This window comes from Bubalus bubalis, chromosome X (genome assembly GCF_019923935.1).
Source record: "Bubalus bubalis isolate 160015118507 breed Murrah chromosome X, NDDB_SH_1, whole genome shotgun sequence".
Taxonomy (NCBI): domain Eukaryota; kingdom Metazoa; phylum Chordata; class Mammalia; order Artiodactyla; family Bovidae; genus Bubalus; species Bubalus bubalis.
The window spans coordinates 62584269-62604746 of NC_059181.1; the positions used below are offsets into that span (position 1 = coordinate 62584269).

The following is a 20478-nucleotide window of genomic DNA, read 5'->3' on the forward strand; positions in this document are numbered from 1 at the left end:
TTTTGCCCTGGGTCTTCTATTTAAAAGACTTCTAGGATAGGTAGTCATTAGAGAACTAAAATGGCAAGCTAGAGGTCAGGCTAAGAAGTGTAGAAGTAGCATTATAGAAAGACCTTAAGTGTTCTCTGTTCCCATGCTTTTCTCAGTTTAGGTTCTAGAGTCCTACAGTGGCTCCAGACAGAGGAGTATGGCCCAACTCAGTTTGACCCCATGCCAGCCAAAGCAGCTTGCTCTTGTTTATCAAGTTTCCTCTAAGAATTTCAGTTGTAAAACCACTGATCTAGTCCAATACTGCCATTTTACAGAGAAGGAAACTAAGGCCCAGAGATAAGCCTCAGTGACTCGCCTGATATTACACAGCTGGTCATGGCGGCTAAGATTAGACCTCAGGCTTCCTGACTTTTAATCCACTTCAGTTTCCATGACAACAGGCTATAAATCTAATCCAAGCTCTACCACAGAGTCGCCTTGTTACCTAAGCAACTCCTCTTTCTTGGCCTCAGCTTCCTCTCTGAAAGGAAGACTGATACAGGCAACACTCTGTAGAAATGCTAAAAAGGATATTGTAGATTGTGGAGGGGAGAGGATTAATTGAAGAAATGGCCAAGGCTCAGCCTTGTTTTAAACCTTGCCTCATGATGTGTCCTGTGCTCTCCTCTCCAATCCTTTGCCTTCAGAGGCTTCCTTTGAGCATTGTGAGCCCTGCCCCAGCAAGATCACCCTAAGACTTGCTTAGACTGTCTGATGAGGCCCTCAAAGCTGGTACCTCACTGGGTGAAGGGGAGCAGACCAGCTGTGTAAACCTAGGAGCTGAATTTCTTTTTTTTTTTAATATAAATTTATTTATTTTAATTGGAGGCTAATTACTTTACAATATTGTATTGGTTTTGCCATACATCAACATGAATCCGCCACGTTTCTAACATGCCAGTCTGCTTGGTTCTCAGGATAGCCTGGGCACGGTTGAGCGGACTCAGGATTCTGAAGGCTCCTTCAAACTGGAGGATCCCACAGAGGTGACCCCAGGATTGAGCTTCTTTAACCCTGTGTGTGCCACTCCCAACAGCAAGGTAGGTGGGCTAAAAGCCAGGTGTTTCCAAATGTATCAGTGTCCATCTCTGCTTTAGCACTGACAGAGAGCTGTGGGGTAGGGAAGGGAAATAAAGCTTGCTGAGAATTGGGCATTTGGCTAGAGTCTGTTTTCTTCAACAGAGCAATTTTGGGGGTCACCTCTGGGAGTGTGCTAAGATTTGTAGTGGCTAGGCTGTGCTGAGCCTCTGAACCCAGCCCAGATCTAGTCACAGCTATCTCTGTCCTTCCTAGATCCTGAAAGAGATGAGTGATGAGGAGCAGGTACTGTTAAAGAAGACGGCTCTAGCTGCCTCCTCCCTTGGCCTCTCAGAGTCGAAAGATGTAGCAACAGAAACCCAAGGAAATAAAGCTCCAGGGAAGAAAAAGAAACGAGCCCTGGCCAGCAATACCAGCTTCTTCTCTGGCTGTTCCCCCATTGAAGAAGAGGCCCAATGAAGCTGGGTTCATCATCTCTGCCCCCGTCTGGCCTGGGAGATGCATTCAGGTTGCAGCCAGAGGGGTTTTGTAATGACTCCTGTTGATTTTGGACTCCTTGCTATGGAACAAAGGAACAACAGATTACTGAAAAAGAGTGTCCAGCACCCCCAGCCCCAGACTACTACTCTCCTCTCCAGAAGGGTGCTGAGCTACCTGCTGAAGAGAGAACGAACTCTCTTCAGAGACCTTCCTGGTGACTCATCAGGAACGAGGCTGAGGCTGTCTTATCTCGAGGTTGTCTCAGCTTAATGGCAGAGCCTGCTCTGTGTTGGAGGCCTGGCACAGATCCTTCACGCCACCTCCAGAATGGGGTTGGGAATCTTTCCTGTCTCTGGATTTCAATGTTTTAACAGCACCCTTAGTTGCCTTTCATGTTGCTGGGAGGTAAATGAAATCTTTTTAAATGTTAATGTTAAGTAAATAAATAAATCTTAGTCCATCTGCTGTTTGGAAGGATTCTTCTGTGCCAGAGGGAGAAATACAATTTCAACCCGTGTTCCTCCACCCCTGGGAATTCTATTAAGGAAGCTGGTGCAAGTGCCCAAACCTCACCGCCTTGTAGCAGCGCTCTTTCCCCAAGGAGTATGTGGAGCAGCAAGCCATGTTTCTTCACGTTGCTGTTATCTCAGGAAGTTAGAATAATGCTAGCAAGGCCAGTGACCTGAGCTTCACTGGAGAGCCTGCTTGACCTTCAGATTTCGAGGGAAGGAACCATATTTACTAAGCATCTCGTGCTTGCCACAATTTTATCCACTCCTCACAAAAACGTTCAAGGTAAATAGATCTCATTTTGCACATGAGGAGACTGAGATACAAAGAAGCTGTCGCTTCACTGGTCACAGAGTTAGTAATAGAGCTATGACTTGAACCCAGATGTGACACCAAAACTTACATGACCCAAGAACGACAGTGGTGGCCGTTAACTAATGCCCTGCAGCCTGACCTGGCATTGCCTGGATGTGGGATGTTACTGCTGCCCAGCCCCCAGACAGCACCCCACTTGCTGCCTGCTTTCTCCTCTGAAAGGGAAGAGGAGGGGCGTGACTGACTCCTCTTGCTGCATCAGGGCTCTCTATCTTTGCTTAAGGCCCTGGTCCTAGGGCCTTCGTATCCATGCATTCTGAATCCCAGCCCCCACTCCCCCCAAAAAAGCTCCCAGAATTCGGCACATGAAAGCCAAGACTCCTCCAGAATCCAACAGAGTCCAAGTAGAAGAAACTGAAGGACAACCTGCCTAGAGCGAGGTGACCCTGCAGCCTTTGCTGGCCTCCTGCCAGCAAGCGGCCCTGCTTCTCTTTGCATTTTAATGCCGAGGGAGCAAGGGAGCCTTTGCCATTGCCAACTAGAGCCTCTGGATACAATGGAAAGGCAGAGAAGGAGGGGGGCCAGCTCTTGGCATAAGAGAGCCAGTCATCTCACTGTTTTCAAATCTAGTGCGTTTGGGGGGAGGGGTAAGCTTATTCCCAGAGAAGGCATTCTTTCCCACCAACACTTTTGGTAAAGTAAAAAAACTAAAAGGTAGAGAGGGAAGGTCAGTCAAAGCCAGCCCCTAGTCCCCAGCCCACCCAGAGGCCCATGCTTTAGGACTAAGCTGACTCTATAACCTGCCCACCATCCCTCTCCTGCTGATGGTGGACAGCATCCTTTGTATGTGTTCACCTTCCAAAAGCCGGTGACCCTAACATTATACACTGTTTGAGTGATTCTTGGAAAGAGACTGTAGATGCCTTGGGGTCAAGGCAGCTGGAATGGTGCAAATCTCAGCACATCTTAAATGAGCATATCCTTTCTGGGCTGATGGGTGGAAGAGAAGGGCTGCTAGTGTCACTCAGGCCCCACTAGGTCCCCAGAAACCCCTGGTCCAGAAACAGGGTGAAACAGGAAGTAGCTTGCAACTCTTCTAGATGCACCACCTTGCAGACGTGGATCCCAAGAGGGAAGGGGAGGCTGATGAATTAAAGCTCTCCTCCCAGGGAGCTTGAGACTGAATGCTAGACTTCCTCACACACATACACACCCTTTTCCAGGGGACTGACTGGGCCCCTGCTCCTTACTGCCAAGTTTCAAAGTTGTGTGGTCACCTCCCCCTAGCTTCCCGCCCACCCGTGCCCTCAGCCCTCGCTTCCCTGAGCCAGGACAAAGCCCCAGCACTGACTGAGAGGAGAACAGGAGGAGGGACAGAGGGATGGGGAAAGCTGCACAAAGGAATTCCTCACCCCAAGCCCCCTGACTGGCGGCAGCGAGTAAAGAAGCAGATCTGCTCACCCTCCCCCTTCCTGCTTCCCATCTTCCCACCAACGGGGCACAGACACCACAGGCCACAGAGCAGATGCAGGCCTTGGGAGAGGACCCACACAGCCTCCGGTAGGTGGCAACAGTGCCACCTGTTTGACTGGTGGGGCTGAGCCAAGGACTGGAAGAGGGAGGAGGCAGATAACTCGGAGAGAAGCTGGGAAGCAGTGCAGAGCACAGAGCGGAGCTGCTGCTGAGAAAAGGTGTGAGGGCTTGGGAAGGCTTGGGGCCACAGGCGGGAGTGGCGGGAGTGGCAGGGAGGAGACCGGCTCCTGCTGGCAGGCAGTGGGACCAGGGATTGAGCAGCACCCCTGGTCAGCATCCCTGACTGGAGTTTTCTGACTGCTCAGCTCCTGGCCCCATCCTACAGCTCCTGGAGGGAATGGGGACCCTGGAAGGCAGTGATTGGGGTGCAGGGGCAGGACCTGCGGTACAGATGGAGCTAGGAGCCGAGGCAGGCTCCTAGCACTTGGTGGTCCCACCATGGGAAGAGGTAGGGGACCTCCCTTTGGGTGGACTTTTTCCTTAGAGGGGTGTCAGGGAGGGGAGAGGTTTCCTCCCCTCAGGCCCTCCCTCAGCTCCAATCCCCTAACTTCCAAGCCTTTCCCCAACTCTCCTTTCCAAAGGCAAGCAGAGGGTGAGAAGGGCTGCTTCAGGAGCAGCCATATCCTCACTCCTTCCAGGGCCCTGGCCACTGTGCACCCCTAAGACTCCACAGCCTCAGGGGAGCCCAGACCACACACACTTTGGGTGTATTGAGGGGCACCGTTACATATTCCAAGTCACCTAGAAACCCATTTCACTACCAGCCACTAGTGCACATGCAAATGCTGACACAAACCCCACACCTTCTCATGTAGACTCACAATCACATGTCCAGCCTTGTGTGGCGATCAGTAAGCCAGCTTGGTCTCAGCTTGACCCCAAAGCACAAGGTCCAGGGATCCCCTGCCCCAAGACAACCACACACCCCCATGCACACCTTTGCCCTGTATCTGTTGTACTTTCGCCAAAGTGACCTCAGAGGGTGGGGCCCCTGAAAGGGGAAAGGCGGCGACTTGGTTCCTGGCTGGGGTGGGGGGATGACTGGGCAGGAAGGGACAGGACTGGGGCAAAAGGGCTTCGATTTTCCAGGTGTGTGCTGGCAGGAAAAAAGTTCCTTCAGGAGGTAAGGAGTGACCCAGGCAACTCGTACTTCTCAAGACTTCCCCGTGCTGCTGGTGCCCCCTGCCCTCCGGAAGGCAGAAATAGAATCTTTCAGTTCAGGGCTTTGTGATGTCTCCAATCTCTGTATCCACAGCAACTGACCAACTAGCCACTAGCCAGGCCTCCCTGGGTCCCAGGCCAGGACTGGTGTCTCTGCTTCAGGTTTTTCCTGGTTCCTGTGGTGGAAGCCACACCATGGGGCTGCCTGAAGCTTGGCCAGATTTTCTTCAGCTTGCTAAACCCTGTTTGCCCCACCCCAGGCAGTTTTTCCTGAGTCCCCACCCGAGGCAAGCACTCCATCCCCAGATAGGGATGCTGTTAAAAGGGGAGGAGTTGGACAGAGGGGGTGTGTATCCACCTAGAGGCTAGACCTCCTGAGTGTCTCACTGACTTTCCAGGTGTGCCGTTGAAAGGAAGACCCTGGAAACTGTCCCCTTTGCTCATCTCCTTCTCCAATCTGGCACTTGGAGCCTGCCCTGTAACCTCCGTTGCTGAGCAGTGGCCCAGGCCTCCGCTCCTCCCCCACTGGGCTCCTCACTGGGAGGGAGGCTGGGATCTGCCTTCTGCCAGGGTCTCTGAGAGCCAAGCGTCCCTCCCCCCAGGCCCTTACCATGGCCGACTCCCCTGGCTGCTGCTCTGTCTGGGCCCACTGCTTCCACTGCCTGTACAGCTGCCACTGGAAGAAATGCCCCAGGGATAGGATGCAAACCAACAAGGTGAAGTACGGATGGGGGGGTGGGTAGGGGTGGAAGTCCAAGGCGGGGACCACTTGGAGGGGGAAAGATATCCAGGTGTGCTCAGAGACAGTGGAGGGGCAGGGATGGGGAAGGGATTTTCTCTCCCCAGGAGGAAAATCCCTTCAAATATGGAAAGAACTGCCTGCAAAGCACAGCAGCCCCATGCCTTGCAGGAAGCCCCCTTGAGCTGCCATCCCCTGGGGACTCTGAGCCAAAGTGGGGATGTGAGCCGCTGTGAGCTTCTCTCTTGCCCCTCTGCAGTGCGAATGCGTCTGGTTTGGCCTGCTCTTCCTCACCTTCCTCCTCTCCCTGGGCTGGCTGTACGTCGTGCTCATCCTTCTCAATGACCTGCACAACTTCAATGAGTGTGTCATGGACCCCCTTCCTCAGCAGACATGTCCATCTACTCCCCACCCTGGGACCCCTGGGTGCTCAGCCCCTACCCTGCCTCTTTGAAAACCCGTCCATGAAGTCTCCCCAGACCTTGAAGCCCCTGACCCCATGAAGGGCTTCCCTTCACTCCCTTCTAGCCTTGGTCCTGGATCCACCCAGCCCAACTCCCCTCAGGCCACTATTACCACCCTTCCCCCACTTGGACACCTCCCTCTCCCCTCCCACAGATTCCTATTCCAGCGCTGGGGGCACTGGATGGACTGGTCCCCGGCATTCCTGCTGGTCATCTCTCTACTGGTCACATACGCATCCCTGCTCTTGGTGGGTGCAGGGACAGCTGGCCTAACCTTAGCCCTCCCTTCCTCGCAGCTCTACGCTGTCTCTCGCATCCTGGCCACTGAGGAGAGGGTAGAGGGAGGGGTCAGCCTAGGAAACTCACTCAGTGACCCCTCTTGGCACATCATGACTCCAACCACCTCTGCCCCCAGCTCCTGGCCCTGCTCCTGTGGCTCTATGGCCAGCCTCTGTGTCTGCACACTGTCCACAAGGTAGAGTGGGGATGGGCGCAAGCGGGAGGGGGCACACTGGGCCCGGTGCTCAGCCGGCTCTTCTCTTCCTGAGCACAAGCCCAGGACCCACAACCCAGTAAATATATGTTGAATGAAAGGAGGACAGTGGATGAGCCAGGAGAAGGGAATGCTCCTGTTTTCATAGAGTGAGGGGCAGCCTAGGCAGCCCAGGTTGACACAAACGTGCCCCTCACCCCTGGTTCCCCAGGTGTTGCTGCTCCTCATCATATTTCTTGTGGCTGCTGGCCTTGTGGGACTGGAGGTCCAATGGCAGGAGGAGTGGCATAGTTTACGCCTGTCACTGCAGGTGAGTGGCTGATATCCAGTGCTTGGGGGTAAACTTCGCCTGTGGCCCACCCCAGGACACAGTGTGCTCCCTGGTGCCCCAAGACTGCAGGAAAAGCTCTCAACTTCAAAAGTCAGCTCCTAGGACGAGAAGGGGAGAGGTTCTAAGGTTCTAAGACCTTACCAGCTCTTGTCCACAGGCCACAGCCCCATTCCTTCACATTGGAGCAGCTGCTGGCATCACCCTCCTGGCCTGGCCTGTGGCTGATACCTTCTACCATATCCATCGAAGAGGTGCCAACTCCACCCCCACCCTCCAGTCCCCTTAATGCCCACCAGTGCTTCTGCCTCCTGCTGCTCCATTTCCTACACCTGTGCTGTTTTCTGCCCCGAGGGCCCCACTGCCCTTTCTTCATGGCCTGTTCCCCACTCCCCACAGGTCCCAAGATCCTGCTACTGCTCCTATATTTTGGAGCCACCCTGGGCATCTACCTGGCGCCCCTATTCATCTCCTCAGCCTGTATCATGGAACCCAAAGACCTACCACACAAGCCTAAGTTGATAGGACACCGAGGGGCCCCCATGGTGAGTGTGGGGCAGAATGCTGGCCGGGTGGGGAAGGTCTGCTTCTCCAGGCTGCTGCGGCCAGGCCTGTGGGTTCCCAGGCTCCCACCCTTCCCTGCTCCCTCGCCTTTCCCAGCTGGCCCCCGAGAACACCCTGATGTCCCTGCGGAAGACAGCTGAATGTGGAGCTGTTGTGTTTGAGACCGACGTGATGGTCAGGTAAGGGAAGCTGGGGCCCCTGCCCCCACCCGAATGACACAGCAGGGGAGCTCCAGAAGTGATGACCAGCCCCGGAGCCTGGTCCTCTGACTCCCCTTGTGCCTTCAGCTCTGATGGGATCCCCTTTCTCATGCATGATGAGCGCCTGACCAGGACCACAGATGTGGCCTCTGTGTTCCCAGACCGAGTCAACAGCCACAGCAGTGACTTCTCCTGGGCTGAACTGAAGAGGCTCAATGCTGGGGCCTGGTTCCTTCAGGTGAGGACAGCCTTCTGCAAGAGACAGCCACGTACAGGGGCACTCTGGGCAGAGTTCATTCATTGATAACCATCTGCTGAGCCCTGTGCTGGGCAATAGGTATGCAGTCTCTGCCCTCAGGTCATTCCTTCCTAGTAATGCTATCAGAATAGGAAACCTCAAGTGAGAACAAGGTCTGCACTGGGTAGAGAGGAGAGAGAGGTCACTGTTGGGCAGGGGCAGTGTGGGAGAGGATCAGGAGTGGGTTCACAGGAGAGGATGCCTGAGCAGCATATGAAGTGAGGGTAGTTTTTAAGATGGGCAAGGCAGGGAACGAGAATTCTGGTTAGAGGGAAGAATGTGGGTAAAGCCCAGAAATATGAAGAAGTGTTTTCAGGGAATGAAGAGTGGCTCAGTAGAAATTTTCTGGCAGTTCAGTGGTTAGGACTCAGCACTTTCACTACCTTGGGCTTGGGTTCAATTCCTGGTTGGAGAACTAAGATCCCCCAAGCTGTGTGGTGTGGCAAAAAAAAAAAAAAAACACACACACACACACACAAGACAATGAAAAAGTGGCTCAGTGGAAGTGGGAAATAAAGATGCATGGGAGTCCTGGGAGCTGAGGCTGGCTGGGGCCTGGGGGAGCAGAGTCTTGGTCTCTGGTGGGCTTTGAATGCCAGGCCGGGAAGTATGGACTTCAATCCTGCAGATGATGGAAAATATTTCAAAGGATACTTAATTTGTTTAACTCCCCTTTTCTTGATTACCAAAGTAATACAAGTTCCTTGTTAAAAAACAACAACAAAAAAAAGTAAAACATCAGAGAAACAACCTAAAATTGAAAAATCTCCCGTAATCAAACCCTTCAGCTGGGTATGTATTCTGAGTGATGAAGACACATCTGATTGCCTAAGAGTAAGGGATGTCTGAGTTTGAATCATGGCTTAACCACTTCCTGGCTGTGTGAGCCTGGGCAACATTCTTTAGGGTCTCTGTTCTTCATTTTCTTCATCTATAAAATGGGAGTAACAACAGTACTTACCTCGTAGGATTGTCAGGAGGACTAAATAAATTCATACGCATAAAGCACTTCTAATACTGCCTGCTGCTGCTGCTAAGTCGCTTCAGTCGTGTCCAACTCTGTGCGACCCCATAGACGGCAGCCCACCAGGCTCCCCTGTCCCTGGGATTCTCCAGGCAAGAACACTGGAGTGGGTTGCCATTTCCTTCTCCAATGGCCTAGCACATAGTAAATATTTAATGTGTTGATAGCTCACTTTTTCCATGTCAGTGATCACGAGGCAAATCAAGAGCAAGTAAAAGGATGGCTAAATGGCACAGAGAACACAAAACAGGACCACAGGGCCAACAGCCCACGTGATATTCTCTGCCCCCCAATTCCAGTCGGTGGAGGAGGTAGACAATTGTAGAATTCAATCAGAGTTTAGGATTTGTGGGGCACATGGGGCAGGAAAGGAGTTGAGGGGGTTGTTGAAAAGTAGTTTAAGCTGAGGATGGACCATGGGTAAGGGATGTAGGTGTGGCTAGAAAGGGGCTGATGGACTGGGAGGAAACCAAGGGGTCAAGATCCCAGAGGTCTCCATGAGACCAAGAGAAAGTGTAGTGAGAGTGAGGAAGTTAGGAAACCCGGAGGGTAGGAGGTTGGGGTCAGAGTAAGATGTCAGAGGGTCTAGAAAAGGCCACAGTTTGGAAAAAGGAAAAACCCTGACTCAACAGAGGGCCAAAGCTGTTCACCAAGTGGGGGAAACGAGTAAGGATAATGAGGATGGCGGCATAGCCTGGAGGCTTCTTCTGGTCTTGAAATAATTTTCTTCTTCTTATAGAGGCAACCTTTCTGGGGGGCTAAGCAGCTGTCAGGCCATGATCGAGAAGATGCTGAGAGTCAAACAGTGCCATCCTTGGAAGAAATACTGAAGGAAGCTGAAGGCCTCAACCTTTCTATCATATTTGACCTGCGCTGCCCCCCAGAAAACCACACATATCATGACAGTTTTGTCAACCAGACATTGGAGACTGTGCTGAGTTCAGGAGTGCCCCAAGCCATGGTGATGTTGTCAGGACCCCAAGTGCCCCCTCTTGCCCCTCTCCCCTGCCTTCCGTAGACCATGACAATAATGTTGAGGCATCCCCCCTCCACAGGGCCCTGCCCTAGCTCACGTACCCCATCTGTGGTCATACATCTTTGCCCCTGCTGCCACCCCCAGACCCAGGCCTTCTCCAGCTTCATGCCCACCTACCCTGAACCACAGGTCCTTTGGCTACCGGATGAAGATCGGGCTTATGTCCAAGAAAGAGCCCCCCAAATGCGCCAGATATACGGACATCTGGAAGGCCATGGCACTGAGAGTCCCCAGTTTCTCAACCTCCCCTATCAAGACCTGCCACTGTTGGATATCAAGTGAGTGCCAGAGGAAAGGAGCCGAGGGGATCACGTGTCAGGCTCTATTTATTGCAGGTTTGGGGCATGGGAGAGACAGATCATAAACCACTGCACAAAACATATGCATGTTGGAGAGTGATAAGTGACATGAAGACAAAAATTTAGGAATGGGGTAGAGATTGGGAGAGAGGGGAGAAGGTCACAGTAGGAAGAGTGGTGAAAGAGGTGGTGTCTGGGCTGAGACCTGACAAGTCACAAGGAGGTGACAATGGGAAGAGCTGCAGAACAGCAGGAACAGCAGCCTCATGAGCAACGGGTAGCAAACCGGGTAGGACTTTGTAGGCCACCAGGATTTTAGCTTTCATTTTACACCAGAGAGAGGGTGGATCCAGGGGAGAGAGGCAAGGGAGTCCCATATGTGAGTGGATGCAACCAGAAAACATAATAGACTTCAAAACCTGTAGTCACCAAGCTCTCTTATAATATCCTTGTGGTTAGATAGGGAAAAAATGTGAACTGAATGATGGCCCAGTTATCATATTAAGTATTTCAAGGACCTTTCCCCAAGCTGTCACCATGGGAGGAGACAGGATATCAGGTTAAGACTCCCCTTAGTCTTGTCCTGATCAACATTGACTGCTGATCATGTTTCCAGAAGGCATGAATTGGTAATGAAAAAGGTGATGGGAAAATGGAGGCCCTAGAAGATCTAAGCACTCTAAGGTAACAGGTCAAATGTACCAAGATAAAATGCAATGGAGATGCATGTAAAGACCCATGCCCAGGGTCCAGAGGAAGCTCAATTGCACAAAAATAAGAGAGGGAGACACTGGCATCAGCAGGAACATGTGTGCAAAAGACCAGGACTTTGATTGTACACTGCGCACAATGAATGAGTCAAAGTCACTTGACATTGCCAAAAACTAACCTGACCCTGGGCTGCCTTCACATGGATGTAGCGCCCAGAAGGCAGGAGGAGTTTTGCTCTCCTCCAAGCTAGTCCCAGCCCACCCAGGCTATCACGTTCAGACGCAGGCGCCATACTTCAAAAGGAACATTGGTAAATGGGAGTAAGATCAGATTAGAGAGGTTTGTATGGTGAAAGGAATGATAACCCAGGTCCCTGATTGAAGCAACTGGGGTGGTTGGGCCTGGAGAAAAGACGACTCAGGGGAATGTGGTCACACTGTCCCTCAGACCTCTTAAGGGATGGCATGGGACAAAGAGGAGAGACACATTTGTGTGACCCCAGACAGCAAAACTAGGACCCGTGGGTGAAATCCACTGGGAGACAGAGCAGGTAGGGGTCTGCTATCCAAAGGCAGAAGTGATGGCTCTGGAGCAGGGACGCTGTGGATTCAAGCATGGAGAGGGGCTGTTTCCCTCCTGTGCCTGGAGCCTCAAGGTTCTGAATGTTCCCTATTTCTTCCCCGCCTGCACAGGGCGCTGCACCATGATAATGTCTCGGTGAACCTATTTGTAGTGAACAAGCCCTGGCTCTTCTCCCTACTCTGGTGTGCAGGGGTGGATTCAGTCACCACCAACGACTGCCAGCTGCTGCAGCAGATGCGCTATCCTGTCTGGCTTATTGTAAGAGCTCAGGGACTGTCACCCCTCCTCCTCTTTTCCTACCCCTGCTTCTCCTTAACCCTGTTCCCCTCTTCCTTACTTATTTCCCCCCGCATACACCCCCTGGATCTGTATATGGGTGGCTCTGGCCACTGACAGGGACCTTTTTCTTTTCTCACAGCCCGCTCAAACCTACCTGATAATATGGATCATTACCAATTGTGTCTCCCTCCTGCTGCTTTTATGGACTTTCCTCCTACAACAGTGAGTCCTTTGCGCCTCAGCTTTCTGGGTCTTCATTCTCCCTAGGGTCCTGGTGATGGGGCATATTCAGACTCATTGACGCTGCCTAGGGCTTGAGGTTTGGACCCTTGGAGATTCTTAAACCCTTCCTTTCTATGTCTAATTGGCTTGAACCTGGGAAAGTCAGTTTGGGGGAACTCAGGGTCAAAAGGTTCTGCTTGACGCTGGCTGAACTCACAATGCGAAGCTTTTCTCCCCATAGGAGGTGTGCTAAGGAGAGACAGAGAACTGGTAAGAGCTGTTTCCCCTTACCTCATTTTTCTCCTCCTCTAGCCTTCCCCTTACTCACTCCCTATGTGTTCCCTCTTACCTCTCCAGGGCTAGAAACAGCAGTGCTGCTGACCAGGATCAACAATTTCATAAGGGAGTGAATGCCCTGTCTTAGCCCCCCACCAGCCAAAATCAGAGACCTGTTTGCATTGGCCAACAGCAAGGAAGAGAGGGTGGCTGAGGTGGAACGTTGCTGGGGTTGGCGTGGGGTGAACTTTGCCAGCAGGAGGTGTTCCCCTTGGGATTTTGACCTGAGGTGGTCAGAAAGACTGAGTCACAAGAAGTTTGTCCCCAAATGAAACTTAACAGAGGAAGAGACAAGGAGATTCCCAAGAGAATGTTTCAGATCTACGCGCAGGTATTCTTGTGTACAAGGCACAGGGCATCAGATATGGGACAGCTCAGAACTGTGACTGAAGGAGATGACAAAACGGCCTTTCCTGGAGAACTGTAAGATGATGGAGACGTTGACCTGGCTCCATTCACTGTCTCTCTTGACATATGCAATTTATCTGATTTCCTGCCTAGAGACTAGGGGCTAAAGACCCCATCTAGCCATGTAATTCTGTGCCTGCAAGTGGCTTTTTCTTGTGCACAGTCTTTTCTTCAAGACATACTGGTTCTTGACTCTTGTCGGTTAATCTGTTATTCAACGAATTTAATGCCCCTTTGGCACAGTCTAACCTTTTCTGTGCTGGCGCTGGGTGGAGGATGCACCTTGCATCTCGAGTTGTATGTGACATGACATTGAGGGGTCATCATGAGGAGAATCGAGGGTTGGCGGTGGCAAGTGGACCACCTGGGGCAACGAAGGGCTGCAAATGGTCAGCAGGAGCACCACCGCCACAGGGGACATTCCCGGTGGCCCAAGCGCGCTGTGCAGTGTTGCGCTGGAGCTCCACCTTGTGGTCACCTGCCCCAAAAGGAGGGCCGCGCCCGTCGTCACCTGTGAAGTATTAGCTGGATGCCACCTGTTTCTCGTGCCCGTTGGGGACCCGTGTTCTTGACTCCGGACCCCAAGGGCATGATCCGATTTCCACAAGTTCTTGCTTCTCCGGGTTGTGCACAGGGTCTGGTTGCCCGACCCACCTTCCCCGCGAGGAGCGAGTTCCCCGGTGTGTTTGCTGCTTGTGAGTCCCTGGACTAAACAATTTACATGACCGGCGCGGAGCTGGCCTACGATAATGTGACTGATAGAAGTGGGGGAGGGGCTAAGGAAAACACAAGGACAGGAGAGGGCTCTGGCTGCCTCTTTAGTCTCCCACCGCACCCACATTCGCCCCGATTCGTTTCTCCACGCCCCGGTTCATTTCTCTACACGAAGGGAAATCGAACTAAGGGTCTGACGAGGATAGGAGGTTCGGTTCTCAATTATTCCTCTCCCTGGGACCAGGGGTGGCACTGGCACCTAGGAACAAGACCATCCTTGGTGGCAGGGCAGGCAGCCCAGAGAACTACAATTCCCAGGATGGCCCTGGCCACTTCCGTTCTCGGGCTGGGTCGACCGAAGTGAGTTTGAATTTGTGTTCCCGCCCCCTTCTCCTCCCGGACCCTGCGCTTTCCCTTCTCGCCGCCCCGCCCCCGCCATGCACACAGAGGTACATACAGTCCACGTCAACATACCTGGCCTGCAGCTGGCGCGATGGGCCGGGGCACCGGCGTGCGACCGAATGGGAGGCCGGAGGAGCCCAAGTAGCCCACGCCGCGGCAGCTGCCTGGTCAGTCTTCTCGGGGGTCCACGCCGCCTGGGACCTCCTCTTCCACACACTACCTTTTCAAGCTGCAATTCCGTAGTTTTCCCCGTTCCGGATCCCGCCCCTCAGACCGACCGCCAGCCTCAGCTCTGGGGCGCCGAGGTACCGGCGCCCAGGTACCACCGGGCTCTCACCTCAGCTCGGACCTCCCTCTCCCGTCCCCATCCCTACTTTTCTGTCCCCTCCCAGACGCCCAGCCCCGCAGCCTCTTCCTCCCCTCCCCTCCCGACTAGACCCTGACCACCTCCAGAGTCTCCAAACCCCTCAGCCTCCAATTCTCAGCTCCCAGTCTCAGCTGCAGTCCTCTAACCTCAGATTCTAGACTCCGGGCCCGGCAAGAATGCCCCTAGCCCTTGCCCCAAGCCTCTAGCCTTGAGTACTCAGCCCTGTGCCTGACACCGCCCATGCTTCCTCTCTTCCCAGCAGGATTAGACTCTTCTATAGAGTCCTGGACTGGAGACTGAGACTGACAAAAACTTGCGGGTGGAGGGCCAAGGGGAGCTGCTCATTGGGGTTCCAATGCAGTTGCTCTCTTTATTTTTAGCTGCTGACTCACAGATTCTGGCACTAGGGTTTGGGGCTAACAGGCTGGGCTAGGGGGCTATTAATAGAGCTGAGGCACAGCCCCGACCCAGTTCAGTTTAGAAGCACGGGGAGTAAGGAGCCCTCCCTTGGATCCTCTGGAATTGTTGTGGACTAGGGTAGTGGCTGGACTAGGACTTCTCTGGCTGCCAGTACCTCAGCCTGGTATCTCTACCTTGGAACTCTTGAGGAAAAGCCCCTGACAAAACTCGGGGCACAGCTCTCTCCTAAGTTTGCCATGGCTTGGGGCTCTGCCACAGTGAAGCTCCTGCTGCACTGAGTGAACAGATGACTTCCAAGTGCAGGGATTATTGTGCCCACAGCTTTGGCCTGCTTGGACCTACTCCCGGGCCAGAATGCTAGGTTACTAGGAAGAATAGCTGTGGATTTCTGTTTCCCAGAGGCCCTTATGATGATGGGATACTACAGCATGGTCCTAACAGAGAGAGCACAGAGCTGACGGAATTTGCTAGCTCCAAACCAGACACAGGACTAGCAAGCTGTCAAACCCTGTGTTACCACTCTCCCGTTCTTTTCGTTTCTTTCCCTCTCGTTGTGCTCTGTGCCTGCTCACAGGTGTCAACATATCTCAGGATCTCTCTCTACTCCATGCTGCTGCTGCTGCTAAGTCGCTTCAGTCGTGTGACTCTGTGTGACCCCATAGACAGCAGCCCACTAGGCTCCTCTGTCCCTGGGATTCTCCAGGCAAGAATACTGGAGTGGGTTGCCATTTCCTTCTCCAATGCATGAAAGTGAAAAGTGAAAGTGAAGTCGCTCGGTTGTGTCTGACTCTTCGAGACCCCATGGACTGCAGCCTACCAGGCTCCTCCATCCATGGGATTTTCCAGGCAAGAGTACTGGAGTGGGGTGCCATTGCCTTCTCCGCTCTACTCCATAGAGAAATCTAATTGAGGAAAGCCACTGAGAAACTCCTATAGGACGTTTTTATCTTAATGGGTGGAAGTAGGATTTTCCTAATCCATTCATTGGGGATGGTGGGGAAATCTTGATACCTTAGTGAACTAATCATCAAAATTATTCCACCCCATGCCCAGTGTGCTAGAATTCCCATCCACCGAGAATACACACCCATAACAATGCCCCTTACTTGCAAAGCAGAAACTTCCCAGTTTCAGCAAACCCAATCTCTGGCTCCCAGGTGAAAAGCCCCAAGGGCTTTGGGGCAAGAGTGGTTATTTCTTCACACAAAAAGACTGGGGTCACCCAATGAAGCTGTACTTTCAAGAATGAGCCCAGATTATCATACAGTAGCGGGCTACACCACCCTCATCCTGTCCATTTGCTGAGGGAGCTGGAGAGACCGTGGATGGAAGTCAGAAATAGTCACTCTCCTCCCAAATCCTATATCAGGTTCCTCGGTGGCTTCAGTCTCATTGTCAGTTCAGTTCAGTCACTCAGTCGTGTCTGACTCTTTGTGACCCATAGACTGCAGCATGCTAGGCCTCTCTGTCCATCACCAACTCCCAGAGTTTACTCAAACTCATGTCCATTGAGTTGGTGATGCCATCCAACCATCTCATCCTCTGTCATCCCCTTCTCCTGCCTTCAATCTTTCCCAGCATCAGGGTCTTTTCAAATGAGTCAGCTCTCTGCATCGGGTGGCCAAAGTACTGGAGTTTCAGCTTCAGCATCAGACCTTCCAATGAATATTCAGGACTGATTTACTTTAGGATGGACTGGTTGGATCTCCATGCAGTCCAAGGGACTCTCAAGAATCTTCTCCAACAACACACTTCAAAAGCATCAATTCTTCAGTGCTCAGCTTTCTTTATAGTCCAACTCTCACATCCATACATGACTACTGGAAAAAACCATAGCTTTGACTAGGTGGACCTTTGTTGGCAGAGTAATGTCTCTGCTTTTTAATATGCTGTCTAGCTTGGTTATAACTTTTCTGCCAAGGAGCAAGCGTCTTTTAATTTCATGGCTGCAGTCACCATCTGCAGTGATTTTGGAGCCCCCCAAAATAAAGTATCTCACCGTTTCCACTGTTTCCCCATCTATTTGCCATGAAGTGATGGGACCAGATGCCATGATCTTAGTTTTCTGAATGCTGAGTTTTAAGCCAACTTTTTCACTCTCCTCTTTCACTTTCATCAAGCAGCCCAGTTGCCTAACAATCTCCATCGCCTGCAGGGGCAGGGGTTGTTTTCCACCTGTAGGGGGCGCCTGTCTCCCTGAGGTCTCAGGCTGGAGGTCTAGCAGTTGGGAGGGGGTTCCAAGTGTCAAAGCATCTCAGGGTTTGAGATGTTCCCAGGGTTGCCAATCATGTCCAGTCTGAGCATCAGGGAGCCTGTTAGAGTGGGGAGAAGCTCACTATGAATGTAAATGGGCTTTACTCATATTCATTAAAAATGAAAATGTGAAGGGGGGCAGTCAATGGAGATCAGGCATGAGGAAGGCAGTTTAACCCTCTCCATTCACTCCAGGCTTAGCAATTTTTCTCCTGAGCTACTTTTTGGATGTAAGAAGAGTCTAGCACTCTATAGTATTGACAAACTGCTGAGCATATAAAAGACTTTAAGGTCCTGAGTTACCAGAGTAGCCTAGACTTGGTCATGAATAATAATTAACCCTAATCCACTGTGTACTAGGTAAAGTGCTCAATGTTTTACATTTAATCCCCACAAAACCCCTATGATTATTTCCATTTCACAGATAAACTGAAGCTCAAGAGGTAATGTGAAAAGTGAAAGTGAAGTCGCTTCCAACTCTTTGCAACCCCATGGACACCAGGCTCCTCCGTCCATGGGATTTTCTAGGCAAGAGTACTGGAGTGGGTTGCCATTTCCTTCTCCAGAGAATCTTCCCAACCCAGGGATTGAACCCAGGTCTCCCACATTGTAGACAGATGCTTTACCGTCTGAGCCACCAGGGAAGTCAAGAGGTAAAGTAATGGCCAAAGTCACACAACTAGTGACTGGATTAGGTGTGATTGAGCAACCACTGTGTGCCAGGGGCTAAGAATACAGAAAACCAGACAAATACAGAGGTAGGATATTCCATAAAACAACTGAGTTGTACTTTTCTCTGCCTAATGAACACCTAGTCACCCTTCAGGACCAAACTAAAAATGTCATCTCTTATGACACTTTTCATAAGCCCCTCATCACCCACAAATAGAGTTGATAACTTGCTTTCTTATATACCCTCTGAAATAGCACTTTTTGCAGTTACTGTAATGACTTGCTTCTGTATTTCCTTTTCTCCAGCTTTGAGCATCCCAGTGACAAGGCCTGTTTACTATTTATCACCACTGGGATATCTGATAGACATCTCAAACTCAAATGTCTAAATCTGGACACCTGATCTTTTTCCCCAAAATGACCTCTTCCTTAAAGTGGTACTCATCTCAGTCGATGACAATTTCACCTTCCCAGTTGCTCTGGCCAAAAAATCTTGGCCAGATAAGGCCACACCTCATAATCAATCTGTCAGCAAATCCTGTTGACTTTCTCCTCAAAATACATATAGAATCCAATCACTTTTTATCACCTCCAGTTCTACATCCTGGTCATAACCACCATCACCTTTCCTTTGGATCACTTCAGTAAGCCTCCTGACTGGTCTCACTGATTCACCTTTGTCCCCTGTGACCCATTCTCAGAAGCCAGAGTGATGTTGCTAAACACAAGTCAGATCATGTCAGTTCTCTGCACAAAACTCTCCAATGGCTCTCCATCTCAGAATAAAGCCAAAGTCCTTCAATGTCCTACAGACTGTATACAGTCTGGTCTTCTTCGAAATCTCTGATCTTATTTGCTAGTATCCGCCCCCCCCACACACACTCTGCTCCAGCTACTTGGTTCTCCTTGCTGTTCCTTGAACAAGCCAGATGCAGTCCTTATCTAGCACCTTTGCATTGGCTGTTCCCTTGCTAGGTATACACTTCTGCATGACTTTCTTCCTCACCTCCCTCAAATCTTTGTTCAAATATCATTTTCTCAGTGTTGCCTACTTGAAGAACCTATTTAAGATTGCCTCTATTTTAATGTCCAGTTTACAGCAATACAGGGTATAGAGGAACAAGATAAATGACACCATGAGGGAAAAAAAAAAACAAATAAGCAAATCCAGAAGTAGGATATTCTACAAAACAACTAACTTGTACTTTTCAAAAAGCCGATGTCATTAATTAAAAAAAAAAAGATGGGGGGAGTTCCCTGGTGATACAGTGGCTAAGACTTCTAGTTCCCAATGCAGGGGACCTGGGTTTGATTCCTGCTCAAGAAACTATATCCCACATGCCAGAAGTACAGAAGAGTTTGCATGCTGCAACTAAAAAAGATGCCGCATGTCTCAACTGAGACCCAGTGCAGCCAAAATAAATAAATAAATACTTTTTTTAAAAAAAGATGGGAGACTTCTAGTTCTGGACTCAGCTGGAGTAGACATACTTCTCCCTATTTCTCCCAATAAGGACGCTAAAACTCTGCATGTGATATGTAAAAACAAGCATAGGAAGACTCTAAAAGAGGGAGAAAAGGGCAGTTTTGACTAAGTGAGCTCCCTGGGTTTTCTTGTTGCCTTATATCCCAGACTGTAGGCTGGAGAAGCCAGCCTGGAAGTGCCAGGAGACACAGACAACAAAAAAGCCTCAGTAAAAGCCTGCTCTCTTTAGCCCAAAGACTAGCAAGTGGGCAGCTTAGTTGGACAACACAAAACTCTTAGACAATAACCACTCTCCTGCAACCAGGCATTACAGAAAAACAAAAACAAAAAACTGCAGCTCCACCCACTCCAGCCAGCAAAGACCCAAGTGGAAACCAAGACTTTCCCTCTTGCCAGACTCCCCAGGCTCCCTGGGGTGGTGTCTAAGTAGGGAGTCTGGACTTCCATCCCCACAGGTTAATCTGTGTGGCATCAGAGTATCCGAGGAAGGCCTAGTGGAGAGTCAAGACTTTTGCTGCTGCCCTGCTCCTCCTCCCCTCCCCACCCAGTCCTCTATCATCTTCACCCCCACTTGCACCCCTACCTGTGGTGAGTGGAAGCTACCTGGGAGCAGGAAGGAGGCCCTTCAACCCTTCCCCAGCCAGGGAGGTGTCAGTGGAGGCCTTGTGGGGGGCTGGAACTCCCACACCTGCCCAGCAGTAAAGAAGAACCCCTCTTTGGGTGTCAACCAATGTTAAGTGGGGAACAACTTGAACCTCTACCCCCTCCTGGCAGTAGCCAGGCAATGGACCCTTCCACTGATGGCAACAGTGTCAGAAAATGCAAAACAAGAGATTTAAGTAGGACCTAGAGTCTGATAACATAATATCCAAAAATGTCTATGATGCAATGGAAATTCACTCATCATACCAGGAACCAGGAGACCCTCACCATGAATAAGAACTAAACAACAGATGCCAACACCAAGATGACAGCTTTCAATGATCTGAGAATGAGTCTAAAGGAGCCAACATTAGGGGAAAAAAATGCTTCAATGAGCAATTACAAATAGGTTGGAAACAAATGAAAATGATGGAAAGTCTTAGCAGAGAAACAGATACGATGGAGTATCAGA

General features: G+C 51.1%; 2 protein-coding genes across 5 annotated transcripts in view; both read left to right on the forward strand.

Moving 5' to 3' along the window:
* KIF4A (kinesin family member 4A) overlaps positions 1-2008 on the forward strand; it is a 131080-nt gene extending 129072 nt beyond the window's left edge. For both annotated transcript variants that reach the window (XM_044936992.2, XM_006074201.4), the window contains exons 30-31: positions 948-1070; positions 1324-2008. In XM_044936992.2, coding sequence (XP_044792927.1) covers positions 948-1070; positions 1324-1527 — 327 coding nt within the window. In that variant the 3' untranslated portion in view covers positions 1528-2008. The remainder of the gene's footprint in view (positions 1-947; positions 1071-1323) is intronic.
* Positions 2009-3725: 1717 nt separating this feature from the next.
* On the forward strand, positions 3726-12883 carry GDPD2 (glycerophosphodiester phosphodiesterase domain containing 2). 3 transcript variants are annotated; one of them, XM_025277206.3, is made up of 17 exons: positions 3726-4064; positions 4996-5029; positions 5466-5783; positions 6066-6169; positions 6425-6518; positions 6686-6745; positions 6975-7073; positions 7252-7345; positions 7491-7636; positions 7752-7834; positions 7943-8093; positions 9917-10138; positions 10343-10491; positions 11916-12063; positions 12224-12306; positions 12548-12576; positions 12664-12883. In XM_025277206.3, exons 3-17 carry the CDS (start codon positions 5679-5681, stop codon positions 12714-12716), a joined length of 1620 nt encoding a protein of 539 aa, XP_025132991.1. In that variant the 5' UTR covers positions 3726-4064; positions 4996-5029; positions 5466-5678; the 3' UTR covers positions 12717-12883. The 3 variants fall into 3 exon arrangements, with proteins under 3 accessions (XP_025132991.1, XP_006074264.1, XP_006074266.1); XM_006074202.4 differs by having other exon boundaries at positions 5670-5783; XM_006074204.4 differs by lacking the exon at positions 4996-5029 and having other exon boundaries at positions 5670-5783.
* The last annotated feature ends 7595 nt before the right edge of the window (positions 12884-20478 follow it).

Coding starts and splice junctions, on each gene's coding strand:
- GDPD2 (XM_025277206.3), top strand. CDS start 5,679: ATGGCCGACTCCCCTGGCTGCTGCTCTGTCTGGGCCCACTGCTTCCAC. Junction 6,746..6,974: donor GTCTGCACACTGTCCACAAG/GTAGAGTGGGGA, acceptor CTGGTTCCCCAG/GTGTTGCTGCTCCTCATCAT. Junction 8,094..9,916: donor CTGGGGCCTGGTTCCTTCAG/GTGAGGACAGCC, acceptor TTCTTCTTATAG/AGGCAACCTTTCTGGGGGGC.